The sequence below is a fragment of the Epargyreus clarus genome, unplaced genomic scaffold (assembly GCF_041222505.1).
Source record: "Epargyreus clarus isolate Ecla_fem2 unplaced genomic scaffold, WU_Ecla_fem_2.2 ptg000014l, whole genome shotgun sequence".
NCBI classification, from domain to species: domain Eukaryota; kingdom Metazoa; phylum Arthropoda; class Insecta; order Lepidoptera; family Hesperiidae; genus Epargyreus; species Epargyreus clarus.
In genome coordinates, this window is record NW_027332222.1 from 15,811,082 (window position 1) to 15,836,536 (window position 25,455).

Sequence of the window (25,455 nt, forward strand, 5' to 3'; positions counted from 1 at the left end):
CAACCGATAATATTTTTGGATCTGATCTAAACATGTGGGAAACACCTAGCGTGGATCAAAAGCATGCACCAGTAAACTAGAGCAATAGAAATAATCTACTACAATACTACTGGTACCAGAATTGGTAATAATATGAATAATTAATTCAAATTGTACTTCATATCTTTATTATCCTAATTACCGTTACAAGTACGCGAGGTACTATTACAGTAAATTGCAAGCGCGCACCAAAATTAGTTATTAGTTACAGCAAGTCACGAGATACGTTATAACTAAAAAATATGGGAATGTACATGTAAATATAGTCTTCAATTCTTATAAAATATAGGAGGAAATAGCTCAGATCCATTATATTCGAGAAAACACTAGTAAATGTAGGAATAATATTGTTAAATATATGTAAAAATCGGATAGTGTAAATGTCCTTTTATAAAATATATGTATGTATATTAAATTTATTCGAGGCGCTATTCGAGCGAATTTATGAATATAATATTATCTGAGCAATTTATATTACTATAACAACAATGATTCCAATTCTTAAAACTATATAGTAAAGTAGATTTTTGTATTAGTCGAAACCAGCACGACTCCGTTAAGAAACCTAAAGAATTGTGCATAAAAATACATAAATCCTTAAAAATAGTAAAAAGGCACTTTAGAAAATTCTTCAATTGACTTAAATGCTATTTATAAATTGGCTCAATAAAGGTTGTAAATGAAAATGGTATCATTTCTATTTGCCTCTCGCTCGATCTTAATATTAATAGAGGCGAGAAACATATGCAAGATACTATTTTTATTACAAACTTTATTGAATCAAGTTATGCCTACATAACGACCTAAAACTAAATAATATCAAATATATAAATGGGAACATTTCATTATTTCTTGGTGAGAAAAAATTATACAAACATTAATTGATTTATAAATGCAAATGGAGTGCTAAGAAACGTAAACTTACAATATTAAAAATGCATTATATAATTACTATTCTAAAAATTATAACATTTTTAAACCATAACAATAAGATCAGATTAATAAATTACTGAAATAGTTTTAGGGACAACTTTGAATAAGGAAATTATAAATGTAAGATAAACGAAAACATAATAAAATATTTAGTTTCATCAACTTCATTTATATACAATTTATTTGGAATTTTGGAAGACCATTGTTCGATTTATCCGAAAACAAGTAAATACATATATGAATTCTGGTCAAATAGAAATTATTTTTTGCTACATTCTATTTAACCCATTACGTCAACAGTGATTCAATTGTTCATTCTTTTAGTATCGGGCGCGCAGATTTCAAGAATATACTTCAGTTCGTTCATTCATTCAAAAGCGCTAATGCGATTTTCACGAGGCGTAGGAGAGGCGTGTAAACAAAAACTTGTAATATGCAGCTCACTAGTTTTTCAATAAGTGGATTCGCAGCGCGTCGTTCGATTTGAAGGCATCCTTAGATGTCTCGAATTATATATTGTTTCGAATTATATTTTGTGTTTGTCTCAAATTATATATTTTGATATGAGTTGAATTAAACAATATTTTTAATTAACACTGACTATCTGTTGACATACTGGGTTACAAGTCTGATTAATTATAAGAGTTATATTACGATTAGACCTCAACAGCCATCACGAAGCGAACGGAGCAGGGTTCACATTGTAGCAGGCCTCGCAGCTCCAGGGCTGCCGGGCCAGGTGTCAACACCAGCACGTCATCCTCCCGAGTCAGCATGAAGCAGCCTCCAGGCCTCACCAGTCGACGCCGTCGGGCAGGCCGCCCGGGTAGTCCCCGGTGAGGCACGCCGTGCAGTGGCCGCCCACGCCGTCGCTCGGCAGCGCCTTCATGTTGTAGTGGATGGCGCTCACCAGGCCCTCCACGCTCAGGTACTCCAGGCTGTCCGCACCTGGAATAGTCTCGCATTAAGAAATGTGTACAGACGTAAAGTCCGCGCCAAACTCATAGTCCGCTTTGAAGTTGTAGCGCGCAGGTGTAGGCAGAGAGGCAATGCGGTCGAATACAACTACAAGCATATACTCCATAGCAACAGTAAGATCACACTAACTGCGCTATGTCCCCGTGGGCGAGAGCAGGCAGCGGACAGGGGCGGAGGGGTCCAGCGCTGTCTTCGTCCCGCTAATATCTCCAATTTGCTGTTGCGTTGCGATTAGTTACTACATTCAGAGTGCACTAGAGTTTAGCGCGGACTCTACTTTATTTCCAAAGATAGAAATAAACTTGTAAGAAAAGCAGAATATTTCTCTCCTCAAAAATATAAGCCTGAGGCCTTAGAAAATTCTGTCCTTAGAAGCATTTTTCTTAAGCTATATTCTCCCGCCAAAACAGTTATTTTCTCTATAATATTGCCCCCTTAGGAACTTTGTCCCCTCAGGAGCATTTAGTCCTCATTATCATTATCCCCTCAGGGGCGATGTTTCAAAACAAATAAATCGACTCACCAACATGCTCGGCGAGCTTGCAGGCGTCCATCTTGTTGGCGATGAGCTCCTCCCGCGTGGGGATGTTGATGCCCATGTAGCACGGGTACTTCAGCGGCGGGGACGCTATCCTTATGTGTACCTGGTAACATTATATATCTATTAAGAAAGTAGTTCTTGTATTAAATGTATATTAACTTATTAGAAATGGCTTGTGACATCACTTTTAGTATTTTAGTATTCTGAATACGTGCATCTTGAAAAAATAAAAAATATAATTTCGTTTCTTATTCTAACTAATGAAGTCACGGTTAATAAATTGTTTAATCGAGATTGTACTGGTATTAATAAGAAGGAGTGAAGCAGTTCGCCGATCACTCAATTGAATTCAATACTTGAAGGCAGCATAGTCCACCTTTCGTGAGTCCGAATCAATATAACAATAGTTCCGATAGTGTTTCAATGAGAGTAAATAAGATATAAGGGTCTGTTAACTTACTTCCCGTGCCCCAGCATCCCTCAGCAGCTTAATAATCGGTCCAATAGTATTCCCCCGCACGATAGAGTCGTCAATGAGCACGATGCGCTTCCCGCGTACATTCTCTGAGAGCGCGCCAAACTTCTTGGCCACGCCCAGCTGGCGGAGCCGCGTCGACGGCTGGATGAACGTGCGGCCCACGTACCGGTTCTTGCATAGCACCTCCATGAATGGGATACCAGACTGTGGGGGCGACAAGGTTTGGTAATTGAACATTTAAATGTGAATAGGACATCAAAAAAGAAGTTCAACAATCTTAGAAAGGATTTATGCTACTGACTGTGAACACAACACTTTTAATCCTATTGCTAGGCAAGTCCCTTTCCAGAACCTGGGATTTCTAGTATATTCCATCATATTGCTCTAAGGGTTAGAGACCAAACTTTTTCTTTGTATAGGGCTTTCTCGAATCTTGGAGAAGGCTTGGATTTCAAGTCCCATAGCTGATCTGAGGTCTATACCTGGATCTCAACATAAAATAACAAAATCAATGTAATATTGTTATTTAAATTACCTGTCGAGCATAACCATGCGCAGCAGCGGTCCCAGATTCCGGCACCGATGACACAATGTCCGCGTCGATAGGAGACTCTCTTGCTAACATGCGGCCGCACTGGAGCCGCGCTGAGTATACCATTTGTCCTGCAAAAAACATTATAGGTTTAGAATGTAATAAGTAGAAGCAAATACATTATTTTCTACAAAAAAACCGGAAGGTAAATTACGTTATTGTTCAGATCATAGATGTGTAATAATGTCATTGGTTCAGATAGAATGAATAGACTCTAAGTCACGGTAAGCTCAATAATCCTGACTATCACGTGACTGACAACCGTTATGTGACATTGAGATACCCATGAACAATATGTCGAGTAACTCGACGAATAATGATGAGTATGTAAACGACTCGCGCTAAAAAAACGTTTACCTCATGGAGCACGGACGAACATCGTGGCGAATAAAGAATGCACCCGAGCAGGCTTTTTATATTTTTTCAATCTGGCTAATGATGAGATATCGGAGATTAGATGGCCGGGAGTTACCTTCGAACATGCTGTCAGCGCGCGCGAAGTACACGTACTCGAAGATGCAGAAGGCCTGCTGCTTGGCGGGCGGGCGCTCCACCACGTCCACGGTGCGGATGCCGCGCCGCGACATCTCCACGATCTCGCCCGGCAGCACCTCGCGCACGTAGCGCGCGCCTGCCGACAGCTCAAGGTTATACCGGGCACATGGAGCTGACCCTTAGGGGGTACGCTACATAATTGTGACCTATACTCTATAGATCACAATTATGTTAGAAATACGTAGCGGGGTCACTTGCATTATAGGTTACAGGTTTGTTGGGTACACGTAGCCTACCCTTAGAGGATCGTAGAGTATAAGTCACGGTTATATACACACGTAACGGACCCCTAGGGGACGCATGCAATATAGGTCACGGGTATGTTGGGCACACGTAGCTGACCCTTAGGAGTCGTAGTGTATAAGTCACTGTTATGTACACACGTAACGGGCCCCTAGGGGACGCATGAATCACGAGTATGTTGGGTACACGCAACTGACGCTTCACAATTGTTAGATACACGTAGCAGGCCCCTAGGAGAACATAGCTCACGGTTATGTCGGGCACATGTAGTGGGCCCCTTGAGGATCACTCATCGATCACGAACATGAATGAGAAATTTTAGGCGTACGTAGCGTATTCCTTATAAACGATTAGATCTAAATACATACAATTTAGAATATAAATAGAATATTAATTTTCTCATACAAAAGATATGTTGAAGTCGCGTGCAATGTAAATGAGAGAGATACATAAAACACACGTAGAGACCTTAACAGGACACTCGTAGACATTGTGATCTATATTGTATGAAAAACCCCTGGGGGTCTAAACATACATACGCATCTACACGTATGTATGTTTAGTTTAGTGTACCGTGTATGTATATAGATAAGAAGTATATACAAGGTATGCACGTACGTATGTACGTTGAGTGTAACTGACCCCCAGGGGTTATTCGTACAATACAGACCTTAAGCAAGATATCTTCAAAACAGTATATACAGTACCAATATAAAGCCAGAAGTGTATTTTTTAAACATTATGTTTAATCAACTCACCAATGGACAGAAATCCGCAGGACTCGGAGGAGACTACCCAGCCCTCCGCCCGGTCGTCCATTCCGTTCTTAGTGCACCCGTTCATTAAAACTGTTGAATAATTTCATATTAATCTTAAATAAGTAAATAGCGTAGATTTAGAAATTTTGCACTAAGTAACGCAATTGTTATCTATTTCGACTAGCAACGACTAAAGTGTTAATTTGAATTTACAGATCTCAGCGAATATTTAGCGTAAGTTAGATCTACAAAACCTATTGACCTACACTTTTATTGCTTAAAAATATAAGTGTAGGTGGACTATATAATTATCAAACACGTCTATTATGTTAACAAAAATAATTTATTTAAAAAAAAAAATTAAATCACCCCACTAAAGACACTAATATTGAAACGAATGTCGCATTCAAAACATGCTATTCTTATGTTTAATTCTTATTACACCAAATAATAATTATGTTTAACTTAAAATGCATAAAACGGAAATTTTATTATTAAAATTGGTCATGCATAAGTTATGTATAACCCAACACAATATTTTCTTTTATTTTTTCTTTATTTATTACCTCTTTAATGACGTGTTATTATTTAGTCATGCTTTGAATTCAAAAAAATCCTGTAATTTTATGAGTCCCCATTATGGATCCAGTTAAATGACAATATTAATATAGTAATGGTATAATGAATCATGCTTTACCCGCCGCATGCTGCGCTGATGACTGTTTGTAGGCATCTGAAAAGGTTACCATCATTACAACTTTAACAAGGTATAGTCCGCGCAAAACTTACACCGCACCCACCAGTAGAGAAAATATCCAAATTGTGAAAATTATAATTTTTTTCAAACAGTATTAAGTGTGTGGTCTTCCGAGCAGTGATGAAATAATTTTATTTGTTGACAGTACATTTTTGGAAGACTTGACAGAAAAAATAATTAGGTGCCTCTACTCCTTTTTAGTCCAGGGTTTCCACACGTCGAAATCCAGCCCTACTTAGCACCACTGACAATGTAAAGAAATAGAATAGTAAATTTAAGGCATTATATGACAATAATGCGTGATTAAACAACAGGTTTTATTAGATCAACAGAGTAATTCGTTAGTAATTATGTATCACTTTCAAAATAATATTTATGTCACAAGAGGTAAAGGTTAGCGCGGCAGAAAAAACGTTTGAATTTTCATAAAATAATAAATCAGACACACTATGTATGAATGATGTCGTATCATAATGATTCGTAAATTATTAGGTACCAGTGATGAAAGAACGAATGATCATGCTGTGGAATAAATACACTTTTGTATACAGTCTCTTTGCATCACTCACTCACTTCAAGTATATGATGAACGTGAATATTCATTCGTTCTGATTGAGTGACTATCATGAGTGAATGACAATTTAATTAGTCGTTTAGAGAGAATGAAATAGCTCGTACCATGGCATGGGCTTGGTAGAATATCATGTTACGAAATAATAATTATTTATTAATCATGCTTACAAACAATGAATTCATAAAGATCATTCATTCAGAATAAATGATCAAACTTACATGAGGAACCAAGAGGTAGGATCTTGCCAAGACACAGCGGTCGGTTGCCGTATGGATCCCGTACCGCGTATATCTTGTCTTTCAGCATGATAACCAGGGAGTAGCTTAGTGGAGCCAACCTATAAAATGATTGATATTATACTGACTGCAGAGGATAATTTTTCACGAGCAAATGTATGTTTGTCATTCTTTGGCACGATCTGCTGCTTGATATGTAACATATGATGTAGTTGGATTTGTTTGAATTGTGTGGAGTGGCACAATAAAAATTGCCTTTTCAGGTAATTATTTTTACTAGATCTCGGGTATTTTTCTAGTTCTTTTTCTTATCCCATTTTGCAGAGATTTTTATCCCTTTTGTAGACCTATCCCTATTGATGAAAAAGAATTCTTTGGTACATCCTACCCTCGGATGGGTCAAGCCTCTCAAACGAAAGACCTGGATTCGCCAGTTACTTATGTCGATAAAACACATTAAAATAAGGCAATTTATGCAATAAAAACGAAAAGGTACTTTTGTGGCTTACGATATTATACGGAGGAGGTGTCGATATATCTACAGTAGTCTTCTAAACATTGATGTATGGTAGAAATAGGTGTAGCGATGGTGCCACCGGTGTCGAACCACTGAGAGTTCTACCACCTTTAAAACCTATGTATGGTTGTCTTGCCTCATGAGGTGGTTGATCCTGGCGGGCCAGTCGGGCCCGTTGGTCTCGCCCTCAGGCGGGTTGAGGCACAGCGCCTGCGTGATCAGCTCGGAGTCCGAGTGCGTTGACAGACCCACGCCACGCCCTAGCACCTGCCAGGTAAAATGTTTTTTTTTTTAATGGTTCAATGGTAAGTTAAATATTACGTAGTGTTATAAATAGTTTATTAGTTATTTTAAACAACTTAGTTATTCAATTTTTGTCGATATTTTTATTAGCCGTCAACATTTCTTCATCTACGGGGAGAATTTTTCACGAATCCGAAACTTCTTTTTTAAATAATATAGGAGTAGCAGACTAGCAGTCCACCTGATGGTAAGTGGCTACTGCTGCCCATGGACATCTGTAATAAACCCCAGATAGGATTAGATATTCCTACCTGAGGTCGGCCACAGATGCGCCGCTACCCCTGAGGACTAAGAAAAGTTTGTCTCCCTTACCACACCCGTTAAACAGAGACGATTCAAAGAAAACGAGCAGAACAGTGCACCACGAACGGCTGGCAGTTCACCTGCTCCGACGTCAGTACCTGACCGGGGAGAGCGCTGGGTACTGACCATCTTGCGCAGGCTGCTGCAGTTGACGAGCTCCCCGTTGTGCGCGACGGCGAGCGCCCCGTGCGCCGTGTGCACCACGAACGGCTGGCAGTTCACCTCTTCAGACGCCGCCGACGTCGAATACCTGCACACCCATATTATTTAAGATTTTAAAAGGGGCCAAAAGAAGTACACAAACCCATAAAACAGACAAATAAATTCAACGCCTCTAACCAGCTGTATAAAGAGTACTTTGTGCCACCGACGCCGCTAACGTCGGGTACCTGATCAGGCGTATTATATAGCATTTGACACAGGGCCAAGACAAGTATGCAAACGTCCAAGACAAACTGATCATTTCAACTCCTCCAACCAGCTGTATAAAGAGTACTTTGTGCCACCAACGCACGTCAAGTACCTGAACGCTAGTATAACACTAAAAACAGGGAGAAGAGAAGTACACAAACACACGAGATATAACGATCAGTATAACTACTCTTATTACCTATGCCTCTGATGGCGCTGTTCAAACCTGTCCTAACCTATTATGCATTAATTGGTACAGGATATCGTATTTTAGCCGTACCGATAGAGATATTTAGAAAAACAAGTAGTTTCGAATCCACCATAAAACATGTAGTTAAATTTAAAGATGTACCCAAAAATGATTATAAGAAATCGAACCCTGATCTACTCAAAAAATAAAATTAGAATTCTATCGCTACGTTTAAATAACAACTGCCACCGTCAAAAGATTCACCTCATTATATTCTTATCTATTCCTTCCAACATTATTCACAATTTCTCACCTCGTGTGTCCAATCCCCAGGTTGCCCTTCAATTTCTTCATGGCCTCGTCGTTGAATATATTGTTGATGAGCCCCATGCCCTTGTGCGAGTTGAAGCTCCGCGCATTTTTGCCTTCTGACGTCACGATCCCCGCTGACTCCTGACCCCTAGATACCAGCGACAATTGTATTAGCCTGATAATATTATTTTAGATACGTAATTGTATGTTGTGTTTTTTGGTACGCGTAATTTCATATTAATGTTATGCAATATAAGATATTTTGTAATATCCAGAGTGAATTTATAAAGTGTATCTGGATAACGAAATCCAAAACCATATTGCTAAGCGAAACAATCACCCTTTATATATAGCAAACTGCGCTACTGCCATCCTTGGATATGTGTATCCACTTAAGGTGGAATTGTAGACCTAGGTACCTAAAGAAAGTCATAGATGCATAGCTACTCTTAATGACTTAGTCTTAATGAAGTGTGCCAACTTAGTCCTCAAGGGCAGGAACGCATATACGATCAACCACAGGTAGAATTCCAAATCTAACTGGATTTGTCAGTCGGTTGTTACGAGTATGTATGTATGTATGTATGTATATATGTATGTATGTATTTATGTATGTATGCATGTATTTTTCATTATTTACCATATGTTATGCATTCACCTTTATTATGTATTATCAATCTCATAAAAATGTATGACAATTATTACGTGTCAGGAGTCTATTTGGTTACTTTGTCTTGATAATATAATGCGGTTACCTGTGCTGTAGCGCCACTAATCCTAAACATATGACTTGTGAGACATCCACCTGCGTCGGCCAATCCCCCGTGCCGATGGCGCCGAACACCCCGCATTCGTGTGTTAAACCTGAAGGCAGAATTCATAAATATATAATGTGTATATTTTATATCCGTGTGTTATCAGCCTAAAATAGGACCACGCCCTCTCTTCTCTTTTTGCCTGAAATTTAAAATTGAATGATGAAGAGGGGCATTCCCTAAAGTTATCAACACAAACGTAGAGTAGAGCATCTCTGAATATTCCAAAGTCACGTGCGTTTTAGAAATTAAATATAGAACATGTTTTCGGTGAATAACTATTATAGGGAAACAATCCTGAAAGTTCTCCAAAACAAATTCTTTGAAAAGGTGTGTAATGTCTGCCCAACCAAACAGCATGAAGAACTGTGGACTAATCCTTTCTCATCCTGAAAGATGACCTATGCTCAGCAGTGCGGCAATAAGTTCATCATGATAATAATACAGTTAGAAGCTGTGATTACTGCAGTCCTGTTAAACTCATATCTGTAAGCCCACTTAAATATCCCTCTTCCACCTTTTACGTCAAAATTACGTTACCATTTCATCACGTTACGATATGTTACGTCCAAACAAATACATTATAAAGTCAGCTGGTATGTAAATGAACAGTACGTGCAAATCATGTGATTTTATCTTATTGATGTCCATTACACATAATAGCTGCAAAGACCGTAGTAAATATTCTAGACATAAAATTGAAACTGGTTCTAGGTCAGTTACTATGTAAATATAGATTACATCTATCATTAACATTGTGATTGACAGAAAATTATTACTCTCCGGCTCGAAGGACCAATTGAAGTTTTGTGTTATTATAATGTTGTTGTATTCGACAATTCCAGTGTTGCAAATGGATAACTTAGAAATGAAAGCATTTGTTTTGTATGTTACATAGTTTAACACTAAACAACAAAAAAAAGATGAACTATATTTCCGATTATTTTAGAAATTAGAATCTAAGCAATTTTGTAAGTTTGAAATCCTCTTAAAAAAAGAAGTACTCACTTAATTACATTTGTTTATTATATAATCTTATATCTATACTTTATAAGCATGTAAGTATATTTTAAAATGATGACATTATAAAGCAAATGTGATTATTTTTATAATACTGAGGTCGAAAGGGTATCCAAGCTTGCTTACGATCGCAGTTTTAAGACAATGTAATAAAAGCAGGCACGTTTTTGTTTATTTATATATAGCTTATTATCATTTTTATTACGTTTCTTGATGGATAATTTCAGTTGCTGTATTCAGTAGTATAAAAAAAATAGTATAACTAAACATAAGCCTACACATAATATTAGTTTTGGTCCATGCAATTATAAGCAGATACTTTCGAAAATAGTCTATGATAAATAAATAAGTGAGTAGTTGTACAAAATTTCCTCGAAAAACATAACATATAAGCGTCATTTTATATGAATAGTATTTATTTTCCTCTCGCTGCTGCTGTCCAAATATTTTAATGATCTGGTTTCAGTAGTTAAAAATTCTTAATGTTTAAAATTCATACTAACAGTTTCCTTGTAAAATGTTCTTTCAAATAACCAGAACCCCATCCAATATTTTTATAAATAGTTTTTGAGAAAATCACGGACATGTAATCTTACATATGTACCTACATATAGCGACTGAATATGGAGCCTCCTTTCTGAAGTCGCTTAAAACTTGCAGAAGAAAAAGACAAAAAAGTGGTGTGACGCTCGTATATATTTTAACAGTATCTGGACCTCCGATAAGCTTCATTTGTTTATAATCAACAATAGATTGGTCGCGTGTCGATAACAATTTTACGATGCCAAAGATTCCATAGGGTCACTGTTCTGGAAATAAACCGAGTATAAACAACGGTATCTGTGTACTCGGGGAAACATTTTGTAAAAAGATCCATTTGACTGATAAGTAATAATTTTATATATCGTTCCTCTAATTTTTATAACAAACATCTACAAGAATTGGACATATTTAATTGTTCAATACTTGCATACAAGCGGGAAGTGAAACATACTTGGCGGAGGCACTGCCGTGCCTCCAGATGTAATAATTTACTTTTTTCGTCCTTATTGACCTGTATATACAACATTATTATTTTAATTACCTACTACAAACTTTATATATTATGTATCAGTAGAAACTTTGCATATTTTTGTTATGTCTATGTGAAAGTTACTGTGTGTATTAAATATTGTATGTTTCCCAAATAAAAATAAAATAAAATAAGTGCCCGCTGTTTGAAAAACGTGAACTAATTGAAGGCTGACTCGCAAATATTGCATTATTGTCACAATATGCTGGCGGTCAATGCTTTCCCTTTAATTGTAGTCACTGTGTCCTTTAAAGAAGTATAAGCCATAGTTTACATCATTCACTTTTCCCGCTACAGTATTACTACAGTACACTACAGTATATACATAATCGAATGTTACCGTACAATACATACCTTTTATACATTAGGCAATAATATTACTTAGAAGTTTAACAGTCAATATTAAATTTATAATTACATCAGATTCAATTCATTACATATTGTCTAAGAGTACGTAATATTTCTGTGAGTATCAAATTGATTGTTGGAATTCTGCTTAGACAGCGGCGGCATTGCTGATACCTAAAAGTTTCCCGTTTCTACCTAAAAGTTGGAGTATTTGTACTTTTTCCTGTTAAGATAATACAAGAATTGCAATGATTATTTTCCACTGCTTCTACCAAGAAATATTTTGGTCCTTCGAGCCGGAGTTTAACAGACATTTATTTGCCAAATCCAATATTAGATTACCTGATTCAACAGCCCCTCTGCCGAACCTCTTGCTTTTGATTTTCACACCTCCCTGTGTCTTGTCACACTGACAGTTTGACTCGCAGTCTCCCGTGTCTGTCCGTGTGTCTGCTAGTCTGTGTGCGACGTCATTTGTTTCTTCTCTATCCCTCTTCAAGCAACATGGCGAAGGTCCTGCGGGACCGTCCATGTTTTATCTGGAATACAAAGAGAGTAATATCGATATTATTTCGTTCAAAATTTACGTAGTTTTGGTTTTATTTAGTATGTTATTTTCTGCAATTTTTAATACAGATAATTAACTGTAAAACTAAAATATTATTTTCTAAATCATGGCAACCCTGACTTCAATTAATGTTATTTGATTACCGCGTATCTGTAACGAATCTAAACAGGACTCGAACATAAAGCCGATCTTGTCATCTTTGTGCACTAGCGCCCGTTAGTTAGAAAAATGATTAAGAGTGATTATTAGAATAATAGATTTGAAGTTCTGCCACTTTAAAATGCACTCATTACTGCAATTAAGTGCAGTAATGAGTTTTTTCACGGGTTTCATTATAGGGGGTTCCACGCAGGAATAAACGCATTTGTCCTCGATTTCACATAAATTATTATCATTATTTTTTCAGTTGCTAACTATGGTACTTGAGTGGCAGTAACTACTTAGTTTACTTCACGTGGAATACAAGTTCGTTTGTTCTTCTATCTGGTGGAATTTTAAAGGTTTATTATCCTTATTTTTTTTTAAATAAAAGACAATTTCCTTTGACTGTGTAAACTGAGTTGTATATATAAGGCAAAATATAAAAAAAATGGAAAGTCACCTCAACAAATAATCCCGTTCAATCACAAAATCACAAACACTTCTGCTCTTTATATTTATATAGTATATATTCAGTTACTCAAGTCAGTTGTAAGGTTGGCTCTATCTTAAACGTTCAACTAAGCAGCCTGAGCACTAACACGAGACTAAACTAAAGCAAACATCTGAAGAACTTTTTATAGACAATAATAACAATGGTCCGATAAGCCCGTCATCCCAATATAGGTTGCAATAACAAAACCAGATGAACATATCATGATTTAATGGATTGTCGCCTCTATGCGTACAATATTGTGCGTTTACCAAGAATCGCGATTACTGCTGACGTCAAGGGGAAGAAACAAAATATTTTTTTGCTTGTGACGTTAGAATATTATCATAATATTGAGGCCTTATCAACTGTGTCGGACACGTTTTGGTTATCCTCATCAATTGCAGTCCCTTAAATCTAGCTCAATAGGTCATAGATTTTTTTAAAGAGCAAAAGAGTACAAGGCCCATCTGATGATAAGTGGAAACTGCTGCCCATGGATATCCATAATTAATCAACCCTAGGTAGGATCACTGACCTGAGGACATGTTAAAGTCCCTTACATAAGTGAATTAAATTTATGTAATTGATTTAATCCATTATCTAATAATTGTTGTCATTTTCCATCTATAGCCAAACCAGGATCTTTCATGTGTATTGGGTGCTAAGGACACACAAAGGCGAATACACATACTCCCAGACCTAAAACAGAAACTGACGAACATATCTGCCTGACCAGGGATCAAACTCGAAACACACTACGTGTTAGATGGTTATGGTAAACGCTGCGCGTTACGGGTGTCGTCATGATAAAGTACTCAAAAAGTAACCTATTATATAACTTTGGTCCTCCACACCGGATGAAGAACCTACTATATTTTATGTCCCTACATAATAATTACAATGTTTTATTTATTACACTTAACATAATAGAACCTATTGATGTATTTTGCTATAATGCAAACATGCCTTCTGCGAAAATCATTATCGTACAATAATAACACTGCGAACCGAAAAGACTTTTGTTACATCGTAACAATGAGTAGGTATCAGAGGGTCAGAGGCTGACGAAATCTTTCAAATATCACAGCTCCAATGAACAGAAAATATTTTGAACACGATAGCGAAGTTAGTAAATACGGGTAACGCAATTCCAGCTCGATCTATCGTCATTACAACCTCAGCTGAGCCGCAGGGGGTCAGTTATCGGCTGACATGACGGGGTATCTTTCCACAAGGGGTCGCTGTAAACTAGCAAATAAACGATAAACTCGCCGAGTGATGCGACATAATTACAATATTAATAATCTGTTGTAATTGTAATGACGGGCGCGATTGTGCGCGAATCTAATTTTAGATATCAACATTTGGCGCGAAATTCCATTCAAATTCTATTGTCTTAAATTGTGATCTCAATAGCCAATATTGACTCAATAAATTGAATAAAACGATTCAGTTTCACACTCAAAATTATTAAAAAAATACTAATTGTAGGGACTAACTACAAGAGATTTTTAATCGGACGAATAACAGCACTACAGATTGCGTTGCGAACCAGGGTATATTAAGCACCACTTTTTTTCTTATAACAATGGTTAAGGAGACATACAATTTGCACTTAAATTGTAAGGAACATTATCTAGCCACGTTTTGTGAAGTTTGTTTATTTATGATATTGAATTTAAGTAATGTTTAAATTTAAAAGTTCAAGGTTGTCATTGGCCGCCGACTATCGCAATAATCTCAACAAAATATTGAAAAAAAGTATAATATAATATTTTGAGAAGATTTTCGGTAATAATATTAGTCGACCGACGGAACTGAGCTTGGAACGTCTTCCGGTATTCAACGGATTTTAATGGAACTTACCTTACCTTACTTAACCTTACTAAACGGAACAGTTGGAGACGTATGAAATCATTAAAAAAATAGATAATATATTATATAGAGAGATTATAAGTAATTTTTTACTGTTTCCACAAACCTTATACATAATACCCATTTTTTTTGAGTGCTCGGATTCCCTAAACATAACTTCAGTGCCCCTTGATAGGTACATATCTGATTATCACACTGGTATACGATTACACAACTCTATCTAGCCACTTGTGAAAGGTTCCAATTGCGATGTCGAAATTTCTTGCATCATGAATAAAACAAATGTACGACGAATAATAATAGATTCGAAATGAAACATAATTTGCCTTGCAGATCGAGTGTTAATTTGTTTACATATTTAATTAAATCCTTTCAAATGCCTTTAATAAATTAAAGTACATACCTACCTACTTATAATATTATTAAAATTCTAAAATTTTGCTTCATCTGCGTAAAATCCGGCTCGTTGGACCATTTTCACATTGTAGCCGATTTCGGTTTACTATTTCAACATTTGTTTAGAAAAAACAACCTCTATTTACTATTACAACATATTTAAAATGTCTTCTAACTGGTTCTGTGGTCACAGGGAAAGAAACTTTAGCAGCTACTCACCTGCGGATAGGTATTACATTTTTTATTGACCATGCGGTAAAAAACAAATGTTATAGATCTTATAAAGCCAGTCTAATTAAAAGGTGATTAAAATTCGTAAGAAAAATATACCAACCACTAGTAGTTTAGTAAGAACAATTTGTACCAACATACTAACTTTTTATTTTAGTCGAAATCTTAAATATTTTTACTAACGCTGAAATTGCTGACTGCTTCTATAAAAATCGACTAACGACTAAATAAGACGTATTAAGTTTTAAAACTCGTCGTGTAGTCTGCAATGCTGTTCTACACCATATACATTGTTTCAGCATAGTGTCAATGTTAAAGGTGGCAGAGCAAATTTTGATTTGATTGGAAGGGCGATTCAAACGGATTGATTTCATACCTATAATCAACTTAATCCTATAATTGACCTATTGAGGGGGAACCTACCTACCTTCGAGGGGGAAACCTTCAAAAGGTACCCGGTGCCGTGGGAGCGACATAGGGTTATGTGGGATTTTTACCGCACTTAAACCCCCCCGGTGCCCGGCCTCGGCGCTGCGTAGAGGGCTCCGGGATCTCCAAAGGAACGCAACCGGAGTTCTCTTAGCGCGTTGCCCCATCGGGCTGTGCCCGGGTGAGCTTGACGCTCGCCACACCATCTGGTGCGTACGATGGTACGCGACCACACATACCGTCGTCCTTCCCGGAGTCGCTTACCGGGCGGTTCGAGCACCCACTCTTGCCGCCCGCAACCCCGGAAGCCCCCTTTCAGTTGCCTCTTACGACAGGCAGGGGATACCGTAGCCCTATTCTGGTCCCGAAACTACAGGGTCACGATCTATTTATTGCACCTATAATTCAGGTTTCTACCTGAGTTTCCACTGTCACAAAAAATGCTTAATATAATTATAAAAATAATGTCTAAATAACACTTTGGCCTTGTTGAAAACGCAATAGTTGATTACTGTGCAGTAGGTATCTATTGATGGAACCTATTGACAGACTAGAGCAAAATCTGGGCCAATAACACTCAAGTCGTTAGTCTTGTTGATAACTAGATCATATTTTGTTTGTCATTCGCGAAACATAAACAATATTATTGTGCAAAATGTTTCGTGTCATTCAGTTCTTTATCAAATTAGAACCAACTTTCCATAGTAATTAAGATAACTGCGAAGTTACGAACACAAAATAGGAGATTAAGTTATTACATCACCTCCAGCAATAATAATAGGTAAACTTAACAAGCTCATAAAAAATATAAGTAGAATTTTTATATACCTAGTGTATCTATGACGACCCGCGTGGCGGAGCGGTCACCATACTGGTTTGACGCGCAGAAGGTCCCGGGTTTGATCCCCGGACAGACAGAAGTCTAAATGGTGAATTTAGGTTTCTAAGTATTTGTGTATTTATCTCTGTGTCCATAGCACCCACGATACAGGGAATCCTAGTGTGGGGCTGTGAGTGTAGAAAGCGTACTACGACTATTATTGTGCTAACTGCTAATTTCAGAAAAAATGGCAAAATTCCTGAATCAGTTGGCCCCTCAAAATAGGGTGTTCTACATGCTTGTAACTTCTACTTCTCATTCTTAATAGGGAGTGTCCACAATAAATAATAATCTCAAAATTTTATCAGCATAAAACAAAAAATGTCCTTGGATATAAAGAATTTTTTTTTTTCTTTTTACGCCGGGGATGCCAAAATATTTTTCCTCTGATCACAGATCTAGCTAGATCTTTGTAGGCAGCTCAAAGATAATATCAAAGCTTAATTACCACATTGGTCCTACAAGTATTCATTTTGTTAATCGTATGCAGTGATGGTTACTATAAGGTGCACAGGTACAGGTTGAATTCTATACACTATTTGTTATACACATATTATATAGGTGGACTTGCTGTACGAGTGAATGTTTTCATACGGAGATTGACAATTATACCTGAGACTTTTTTAAATAGTTCTACTGTGTGAAGTTTAATAAAACACACTTTTATATGAGCGGTATATTGACTCAAGCAATCACAGTTGAGAGAAGAGAGATCTATGTACAGCCATAGAGCCATAGGTTCACTATGATGCAATCCTTTTGATGAAGCAGCTAAACAGCTAATGAACTATTAAAATAATGCTAAACCGGTGATTAGTTACCTTAAACTGATTATATGTTATGTACAACACCTGAGAATCAGAACATTTTTTATAAGTATGACTGCCTCACAACTCCTGTCCACTTAACTGCTCTAACGGTACAATACAATATGTTGCAGTAAATATGACCTATGGCACTTTGAGTAAGGTATCTATTTAACTCAGTAATATTTTGTTAAACCAGTTATTTAAAAGAATCTATTTTAGTATTTTTTTTATTTTAAATAAACTTCATGAATAAAATCATGCATTTTTATTAAATTACCTTTTATTTGTTCAAGAATGTAATATATTTAAATTAAATAATATTGAAACTTTGTGCAACAAAATGACAATTTTATGCAGGTTTTCAACCAATGCATTGCTCATTTTATAAATTATTTTATTAAATATGTTTAACTATGTAGCATCAAAGAATTATATAATCGATTATAAGCTGCACAAAAATTAATAGAGGACTAAATTTTTCGTACAACAATGCATTTTCTAAAACTATAAATTCTTTTTTGTGGCTATGATCATAGGGATAAATTATAAAAATTTATAAGACCATCCGGTTTCACAGAAAATAAAGTACATAAAGTGGAAGTATGATATGAAAATCGGTAATTATTAAGAATTAAACTGATGACTTAAATTTAAAAAACAATATAGTAGGTACCTGCTTAGGTTTAGTTTATAGGTAATTAAATCCTGCTGAATCATATCCTAGAATAGATAATCTTTTAATATCATATACTAATTAAGTATGTTCCCTGGTCACAAAAACATATTTTCATATTGTAAATCTTCACATATTTAAATATAGAACTCTTTCTTAGGATTGTAAAAAAATAAACAAACCCACATGTTACGCCATACTGTCAAATGTCAAAATACTATTAAAAATAGCAGCAGAAATGTCAAAGTATTTTGACAATGTCAAAAAATTAACCCTCTACTTTGACTGGTACTAGCATTTGATAATTATTGATTCATTTTAATTGAATTAATTGGCCATGCGGATTCAATTATGTCATCTTAACATAACCACAACAAGTTTAAAGTGTACCGAATTAGCACGGTTATAGTGCTCATAACCCAGTCAATAAAACACAGGTAAATTCACTTCCCTTTTTTCTGTATAACAGCTGAGCTTGCATCTTTCCGAAGGTGTTTATTTTTGCTTAGAAAGTTAAAATAATAATATGGTCAAACTCACCTGAGTACTAAATTGATCACTCGGACAATACCGCAATTTTAATAAAAACAACGATTATCGAGGAAGCGTAGCGGCGGCACAAGTATCAAGAAATAATTGACTGTCTGTACAGTAGACTATTTGAATTTGAATCATTTGAATTAAACTTGACAAACTTGCTGCGCGTGCGACTGAGCGAGCGCTTTGAGTGACAGAAACGGCTATAGAGGTAAAGTAGAACCAAATAGTGTTGATCATTTATAAATCTTAAGTTTTTTTTTTTTTCTTAAGAAGTACATTATACAATTCATCATCTATATATCATTATAGAATAAATATTCACAACAAAGTTTGCTTAAGTTATAACGTTGGTTCTTTCACAATAGAATGTATGAACTGAAGCAGATATTTTCAAATTTCAATTATGTTACAATTATTATTCGTAACCCTATACAAAATATTAAAATTGCATTATACCAAGGTAAAATAATCTTTATTACATTTCGTTATTCAAATACATTTTTATTTACGCTATTTTCTACAGCTTCAAAAATATTGTAATATAAATTTGTGTTCTGCGTAGCATGAGCAATACCATTGTAAAGATAAACCCAGGCCTAAAAACAATTTGCTATAATATCCCTTTGTTCAGCTTTATTATAATCCCAGCCTATAATTAAAATAAAATTTGAAATCTGTAGTAAGACACGATAGATATAAAGTATTTTTATTTTATTTTATATAATCAATCAATATCGTCCAATCTTGGTCGCGCTATACAGACTTGTTATCAAAAGCCGTCAGGCGACCAGCCAGTGCGTAGAAGAACACGTGGTGATCTCCGATGCTGGATACCAAAACTTTATAAAAGGCCCACACTGTGCTGTCCACCCGACGCGCGATCCCCACAGATACTTCAACCAGCTTCATAGTCGGTTCCGCTTGTCTTTACGAAAATATGGCTCACCCAAAAGAAGGTACGTTTATCCATTCATTTATTGTACATATTGCCGCACCACTTATATCCGACTAAATTGTAAATACACTTACAGTTACGTAGTTTTAAACAGATCGTATTCTTTGAATACGGTCGGGTTATTGCCGGCTTTTTTACAACCGCTAAATATCGCGTAATAACCTGAGCGAGCAGCCTTGAATAAAATTATGATTGATCTTTTTTGTAACTTCCTACATGACTTATAAGGTGCATACGAATAATATAATTGCTGATTGTAGAATGTAAACGCCTGTATTTATAAAATATTTTTTATCATTTCTCGACTAATTTACAGTAGGTAATTATGTGTAATTTATATTCACGTAAACAATATATTTTTATTTCTTTAACCAACACGTTACAGCTATAAACCAAACCAACCATACTAACATAACTTAGCCAGGGGCTCGATACGACTTACTAAATAATCTATATTTACAAGGAACGTACTGAATCCACGGAATATTATTTAATTAGATTCAGTAACTAAAATGTTACTGAAAGTTAAGATATTTTCTCATTTATTTAATTTAGTGGTAAACTTCATAAACCCTTGAAATGTTTCTTAAAGAAATCTTAGTGTGCTGATTTTCTCGTGATGTTTTCAGTCACCATTCACTCACGGGATAATGAATTACTAATATGCATACCTTGAAAGATTCGAACATCGGACCCCCTTTAACAATATGATACCCACAGTGTTTTTCAGGATGAACTTTAAAATGCATTAAAAATAGCTAAACTGGGAAAATCGCAGTTATTTTAAAATCCAAAATCTAAAGACTTTTAAATGGGGATCCGTTGGTAAAAAATACCACAAAGTACCTATTGGTATTTTAAACGTTTTTGTAATTGTATACTATCAACATATTTCGAAACTATTAGATAAACATACTATGCAGAGATCTTATCAAATTTTAGCTTAAGGTAAAAAAGTCTTAACGAAATGTTTAGCATTAGATTATTCTCACGAAACAATAATGTAATAATAAATGTACAGCATTTGATATAGAAATTAAATTAACGCCATTTTTGGAACTTTTAAAAATTTTACTATGTCCCAAATATTTTTTTAAATAGCGTCTTATACTACCGTACTTACTTGCCTGTTTTATTAAATCTGTGTATTACTTGAATTATATATTTTATTACCTATATACAGTGTCATTTTAACACCTATGTACGTCTATTTACATGTAATATTTCCAAATTACCACAGGACCGTTTATTCTTACAATTTCTTTTAGGTACCACGCTCATATGATTTATATTAAGCGCCTTTTGCATCAGCAATATTGTAAATATATTATGAAAAGTGATGTAAGAATGTAAGAGTAATTGGAAAACAAAGCTATAAATAAGATGCTGGGTTATCGAGATATTATCAATACGCAAAACAAACAAAGCATAACTCATACAACTATCGTGCGCTAATAAAAGCGTTTTTTATCGTAACTGTAATATGAGTTACAATTATATAAACACGGGACTACTGTGCCTACTGTAGTGTGTAGTCGAAGGATTAATGAATTTTAAGTTGAATAATATTTTACAACCATAATATTACTATATCTAAAAGTCACGGTCAAAATTAAAAACACATTTACAGCTAAGGCCTAACACAATAATATTAAAAACACCCTTTTAATTTAGATTATTAACTGTAAGTTTCCAACATTAAATAAATCATACATATTCCATTCCTTTACTATTTCCCAAGTTATAATCGAAGAGTTATAATAAATTTCACGCATTTATTTTAGTTGCTTGTATCTTTTTTATACGTTTAATTCATGAAGAATTTCAGCAATATATTTTTATTTTTTATTTATTTATTTATATCATAACTTATGTTTCATTATAGAGAGTTTGTACTCCATATCTTTAAGACTCGTATCCCTTGTCTCATGAATATAATGAATTTAAACAACGACAGTTACACAACTAGCCACATCTAGAGAAGAAAACCTTAATTAATCGCTTTGATCTCCATCTTCCGGGGATCAAATGCGGTACCCTCGCTTACAGTCGTCACTCATAACCTTGCCATTGGTAGGATTGTACTTACATTTAAGTGCGTAATTGTACTTTTCCAGTTGGAGGTTATAAGCTCGGTGGGCTCATCATCGAGGGAAAGACGAAGCAAGTGTTCGATCTTCCCGAGCTTTCTGGTCACTGTCTCCTGCTCAACAAGGACAGAATAACTGCCGGAGATGGCGTTAAAGCTCATGACATGGAAGGCAAAGCCGCAATTTCGAACCAGACAAATGCCAAAGTATTTGAGATTCTTAAAGCTGCAGGTAAGATTGTCAGATCGGTTATCTTGAAACTCTTTGATTTCATTTCATAGCATATCTTGCCCAGTATGTCAATGCCTAAGATGGTTGCAGATTCAGAAATTCGTAATTTACATACGAATTAAATGTAGGGCGGCTCTAAATAAAGGGAAAATCCTGCAAGAATTCACATATTTCATTGCTTCTCAATGATTTATGGTCTTTGCTCTTGTTGTTTAGAAAATTAAGGTCGCAAATAAAATTTACGTCATGATAAACAAAAATGTAATTTCTATGAATCTGCTACTTTTGTAGGTAATATATAGCTGTGTTTGCACTGCAAATAAAACAAGGCTATCGAAAATGTTTAACGTGCAAAAAGATTGACGTATGCTGACCCCTATTTGCGTGGGAGGGTGATAGGCGATAATCACGAGAGTATGTAATAATCGTGGTTATAATTTTATTATGAAACAAACACCTCGACTGAAGTCATAATTGCGTTGCTCCAGATATATAACAGCAAACAAAGTGTCAACAATCTCGCAATGACCACACAGAAGCCACTGATAATGACCTCTTGTTATAAAAACAACTTAACACTGACAACGCTTATCTGCCTGACGACGACATTAAAAGAATTCAAGATTCAATATCGCGCCTAAGATTATCTTGAAGGGCAAATATATAGTTAACGAAACTTTGGGTGGACGACGCAATAATCTCAATGTTATTTGAATTATTGACTCAATGTTTTATTTTACGAATGGTTCTATATTTACGCAATTTCGTAAATAAAATAATTATGTTAAGTTACAACTTTAGTTTCCCGGTAAGAACATAACCAAGGAATCAAAAATAAGAACACTATAGATCTGTTATTTGTAGTTATTTGTCTCAGTTAACAATTATTATCAATTACTGTTTAACTATACAGGCATCAAAACAGCCTTCGTCAAAATTGCTTCACCGACGGCATTTGTATCCAAGAAATGCGACATGGTACCTATTGAGTGGGTGACTCGAAGATTGGCCACTGGTTCCTTCCTGAAGAGGAACCCAGGTGTACCTGAAGGCTTCAGATTTACGCCCCCTAAGCAAGAGACCTTCTTCAAAGATGATGCTAACCACGATCCCCAATGGTCTGAAGAGCAGATTGTATCAGCCAAATTTAACATTAATGGACTGTTAATCGGTAAGAGATTTGTACATACTTAGTAAGATTAGAGTAATAAGAGAGCAGGAAGGGCTGAAAGTATAATAAATGAAAGAAAAATTTAAACATTATCCTTTTTTGTAGGTCAAGATGAAGTAGACTACATGCGAAAATGTACCATTCTTGTTTTCGAGATTTTGGAAAAGGCTTGGGCTCTCCGTGACTGCGCTCTTATCGACATGAAGATCGAGTTTGGTGTCGATACTGAAGGTAAGCTATCACTTTAGTGAATAAATATTCTTATTCTATGAAGTATTCAAAGCTGTATACTTAACCCAAACAATTTTTTTTTTCAGGAAATATTCTTTTAGCTGACGTTATTGACTCGGATTCGTGGAGACTGTGGCCTTCTGGTGATAAGAGACTTATGGTAGACAAACAGGTAAAAAACATATATACACCTCATCTACGTAATTAAATGAATATTCTAAGAAAATATTATTTAGCCTTTACCATCTCTCTGAATCTCTTTGAGCCTCTTTGTATCTTCGTTCAGTATTAAAGATATTATTTACTTGTAGGTGTACAGGAACTTAACCACAGTGACGGCAGCAGACCTTGATACCGTAAAGCGTAACTTTGGATGGGTGAAAGACCAGCTCGACTTCTTGAAGCCGAACGTCCACCACAAGGTCGTCGTATTTATGGGCTCGCCCGCCGATCAGGAGCACTGTCAAAAGATCGCTAAAGGTAACATCCACAACTATTTCCAAATATAAATTCCAGCTCCTTAAAAAAAAACAATCTAGCCTTTAATTTCTTTTTACAGTTCTTTAATATTTTGTGTAATATGAAGCAATTAAGACAATTTAGTCTTAATTGCTTTATATTACACACTTTTATTCATTCTGTGTTTAACCTAATCTCAAAACATCATTAAAAATTCCAGCTGGTCGTGAGCTCGGCTTAGATGTAGACTTGCGCGTCACCTCAGCCCACAAGGCAACGGAGGAAACCCTCCGTATCATGCAGGAGTACGAAGACACCCACGGGGCGTTAGTGTTCATCGCTGTAGCGGGCCGGTCCAACGGACTGGGTCCAGTGCTCTCTGGGAACACTTCCTATCCTGTCATCAACTGTCCACCACCATCCGACAAACTTGTACAGGTATAATATTATGAAAATAATTTATAAAAATATTTTTGATATATTGTGAAAAATCGATACTCCAGGATTAAAATCATGCAATCCAAGTATATTTAAGCGTTGACATAATTATTTTTTTTATGAAATCTTTTTGAAAAAGATGTTGCTGTGACCTCTTGGTGATTTGGACGGAACAATATTCGGTGTAATTTCTTTATCAAAAAATATATTTTAATGACTGACTATGTATTATAATACTGTAAATTATTAATGTTATGCTTTGTAATTGTTTCAGGATATTTGGTCATCACTGTCCGTACCGTCTGGTCTTGGCTGTGCAACAGTCATCTATCCTGACAGCGCCGCTCTTATGGCTGCTCAGATTATTGGTCTTCAAGACTACATAGTTTGGGCCCGTCTCCGAGTAAAGCAGCTGGATATGGCCACATCACTTAGGGCAGCCGACAAAAAACTCAGAAATCTCAAAGTTTAGATATATTAAGAATAATATTTTAAGAACAGATCCTCTTGTTTGGCGTGTTCAGTATTGTATAAATGGAGGCAGCGCAAGAATTTTTTATAAACTTGAATATAGTTTACTAATAAACGCATATATTGTTAAAGTTTCAATTCCTGTGAGGAATTACATTCTATTTTTATATTATAAAGTACAACTATATTAAAAATATATTTTGCTACATTAATAAAACTATAGTATTTGATTGCTTAATTTCCTTCTTTATTCTCATTTCAAAGAAATGAGTAGGCAATCCAATCCAATATATTCTTTGCTTTTTTTTTTCAACAAATCTATGATTCGTTAGTACTGAAACGTTTTAGATACAAATACATACGACAAAAATGTGGGATGAACTTCCTTCTGAGGCATTC

General features: G+C 35.7%; 2 protein-coding genes across 3 annotated transcripts; one reads left to right on the forward strand and one right to left on the reverse strand.

Annotated features, from left to right (window-relative positions):
- Positions 1–1,671: 1,671 nt before the first annotated feature.
- Positions 1,672–19,213, reverse strand: LOC140746989 (amidophosphoribosyltransferase). Of its 2 annotated transcripts, XM_073079200.1 has the most exons (14): positions 19,011–19,213; positions 12,318–12,514; positions 9,476–9,584; positions 8,722–8,868; positions 7,934–8,057; positions 7,338–7,468; positions 6,667–6,785; positions 5,815–5,850; positions 5,118–5,207; positions 4,034–4,192; positions 3,505–3,632; positions 2,952–3,173; positions 2,474–2,594; positions 1,672–1,920 (listed from the first exon to the last, which is right to left on the reverse strand). In XM_073079200.1, exons 2-14 carry the CDS (start codon positions 12,505–12,507, stop codon positions 1,766–1,768), a joined length of 1,731 nt encoding a protein of 576 aa, XP_072935301.1. In that variant the 5' UTR covers positions 12,508–12,514; positions 19,011–19,213; the 3' UTR covers positions 1,672–1,765. The 2 variants fall into 2 exon arrangements, with proteins under 2 accessions (XP_072935301.1, XP_072935302.1); XM_073079201.1 differs by lacking the exon at positions 5,815–5,850.
- On the forward strand, positions 18,738–25,286 carry Paics (PAICS bifunctional enzyme). Its single transcript, XM_073079203.1, has 9 exons — positions 18,738–18,907; positions 19,772–19,966; positions 22,083–22,286; positions 23,200–23,457; positions 23,563–23,688; positions 23,775–23,860; positions 24,000–24,168; positions 24,368–24,585; positions 24,860–25,286. Exons 2-9 carry the CDS (start codon positions 19,948–19,950, stop codon positions 25,055–25,057), a joined length of 1,278 nt encoding a protein of 425 aa, XP_072935304.1. The 5' UTR covers positions 18,738–18,907; positions 19,772–19,947; the 3' UTR covers positions 25,058–25,286.
- Positions 25,287–25,455: the final 169 nt, after the last annotated feature.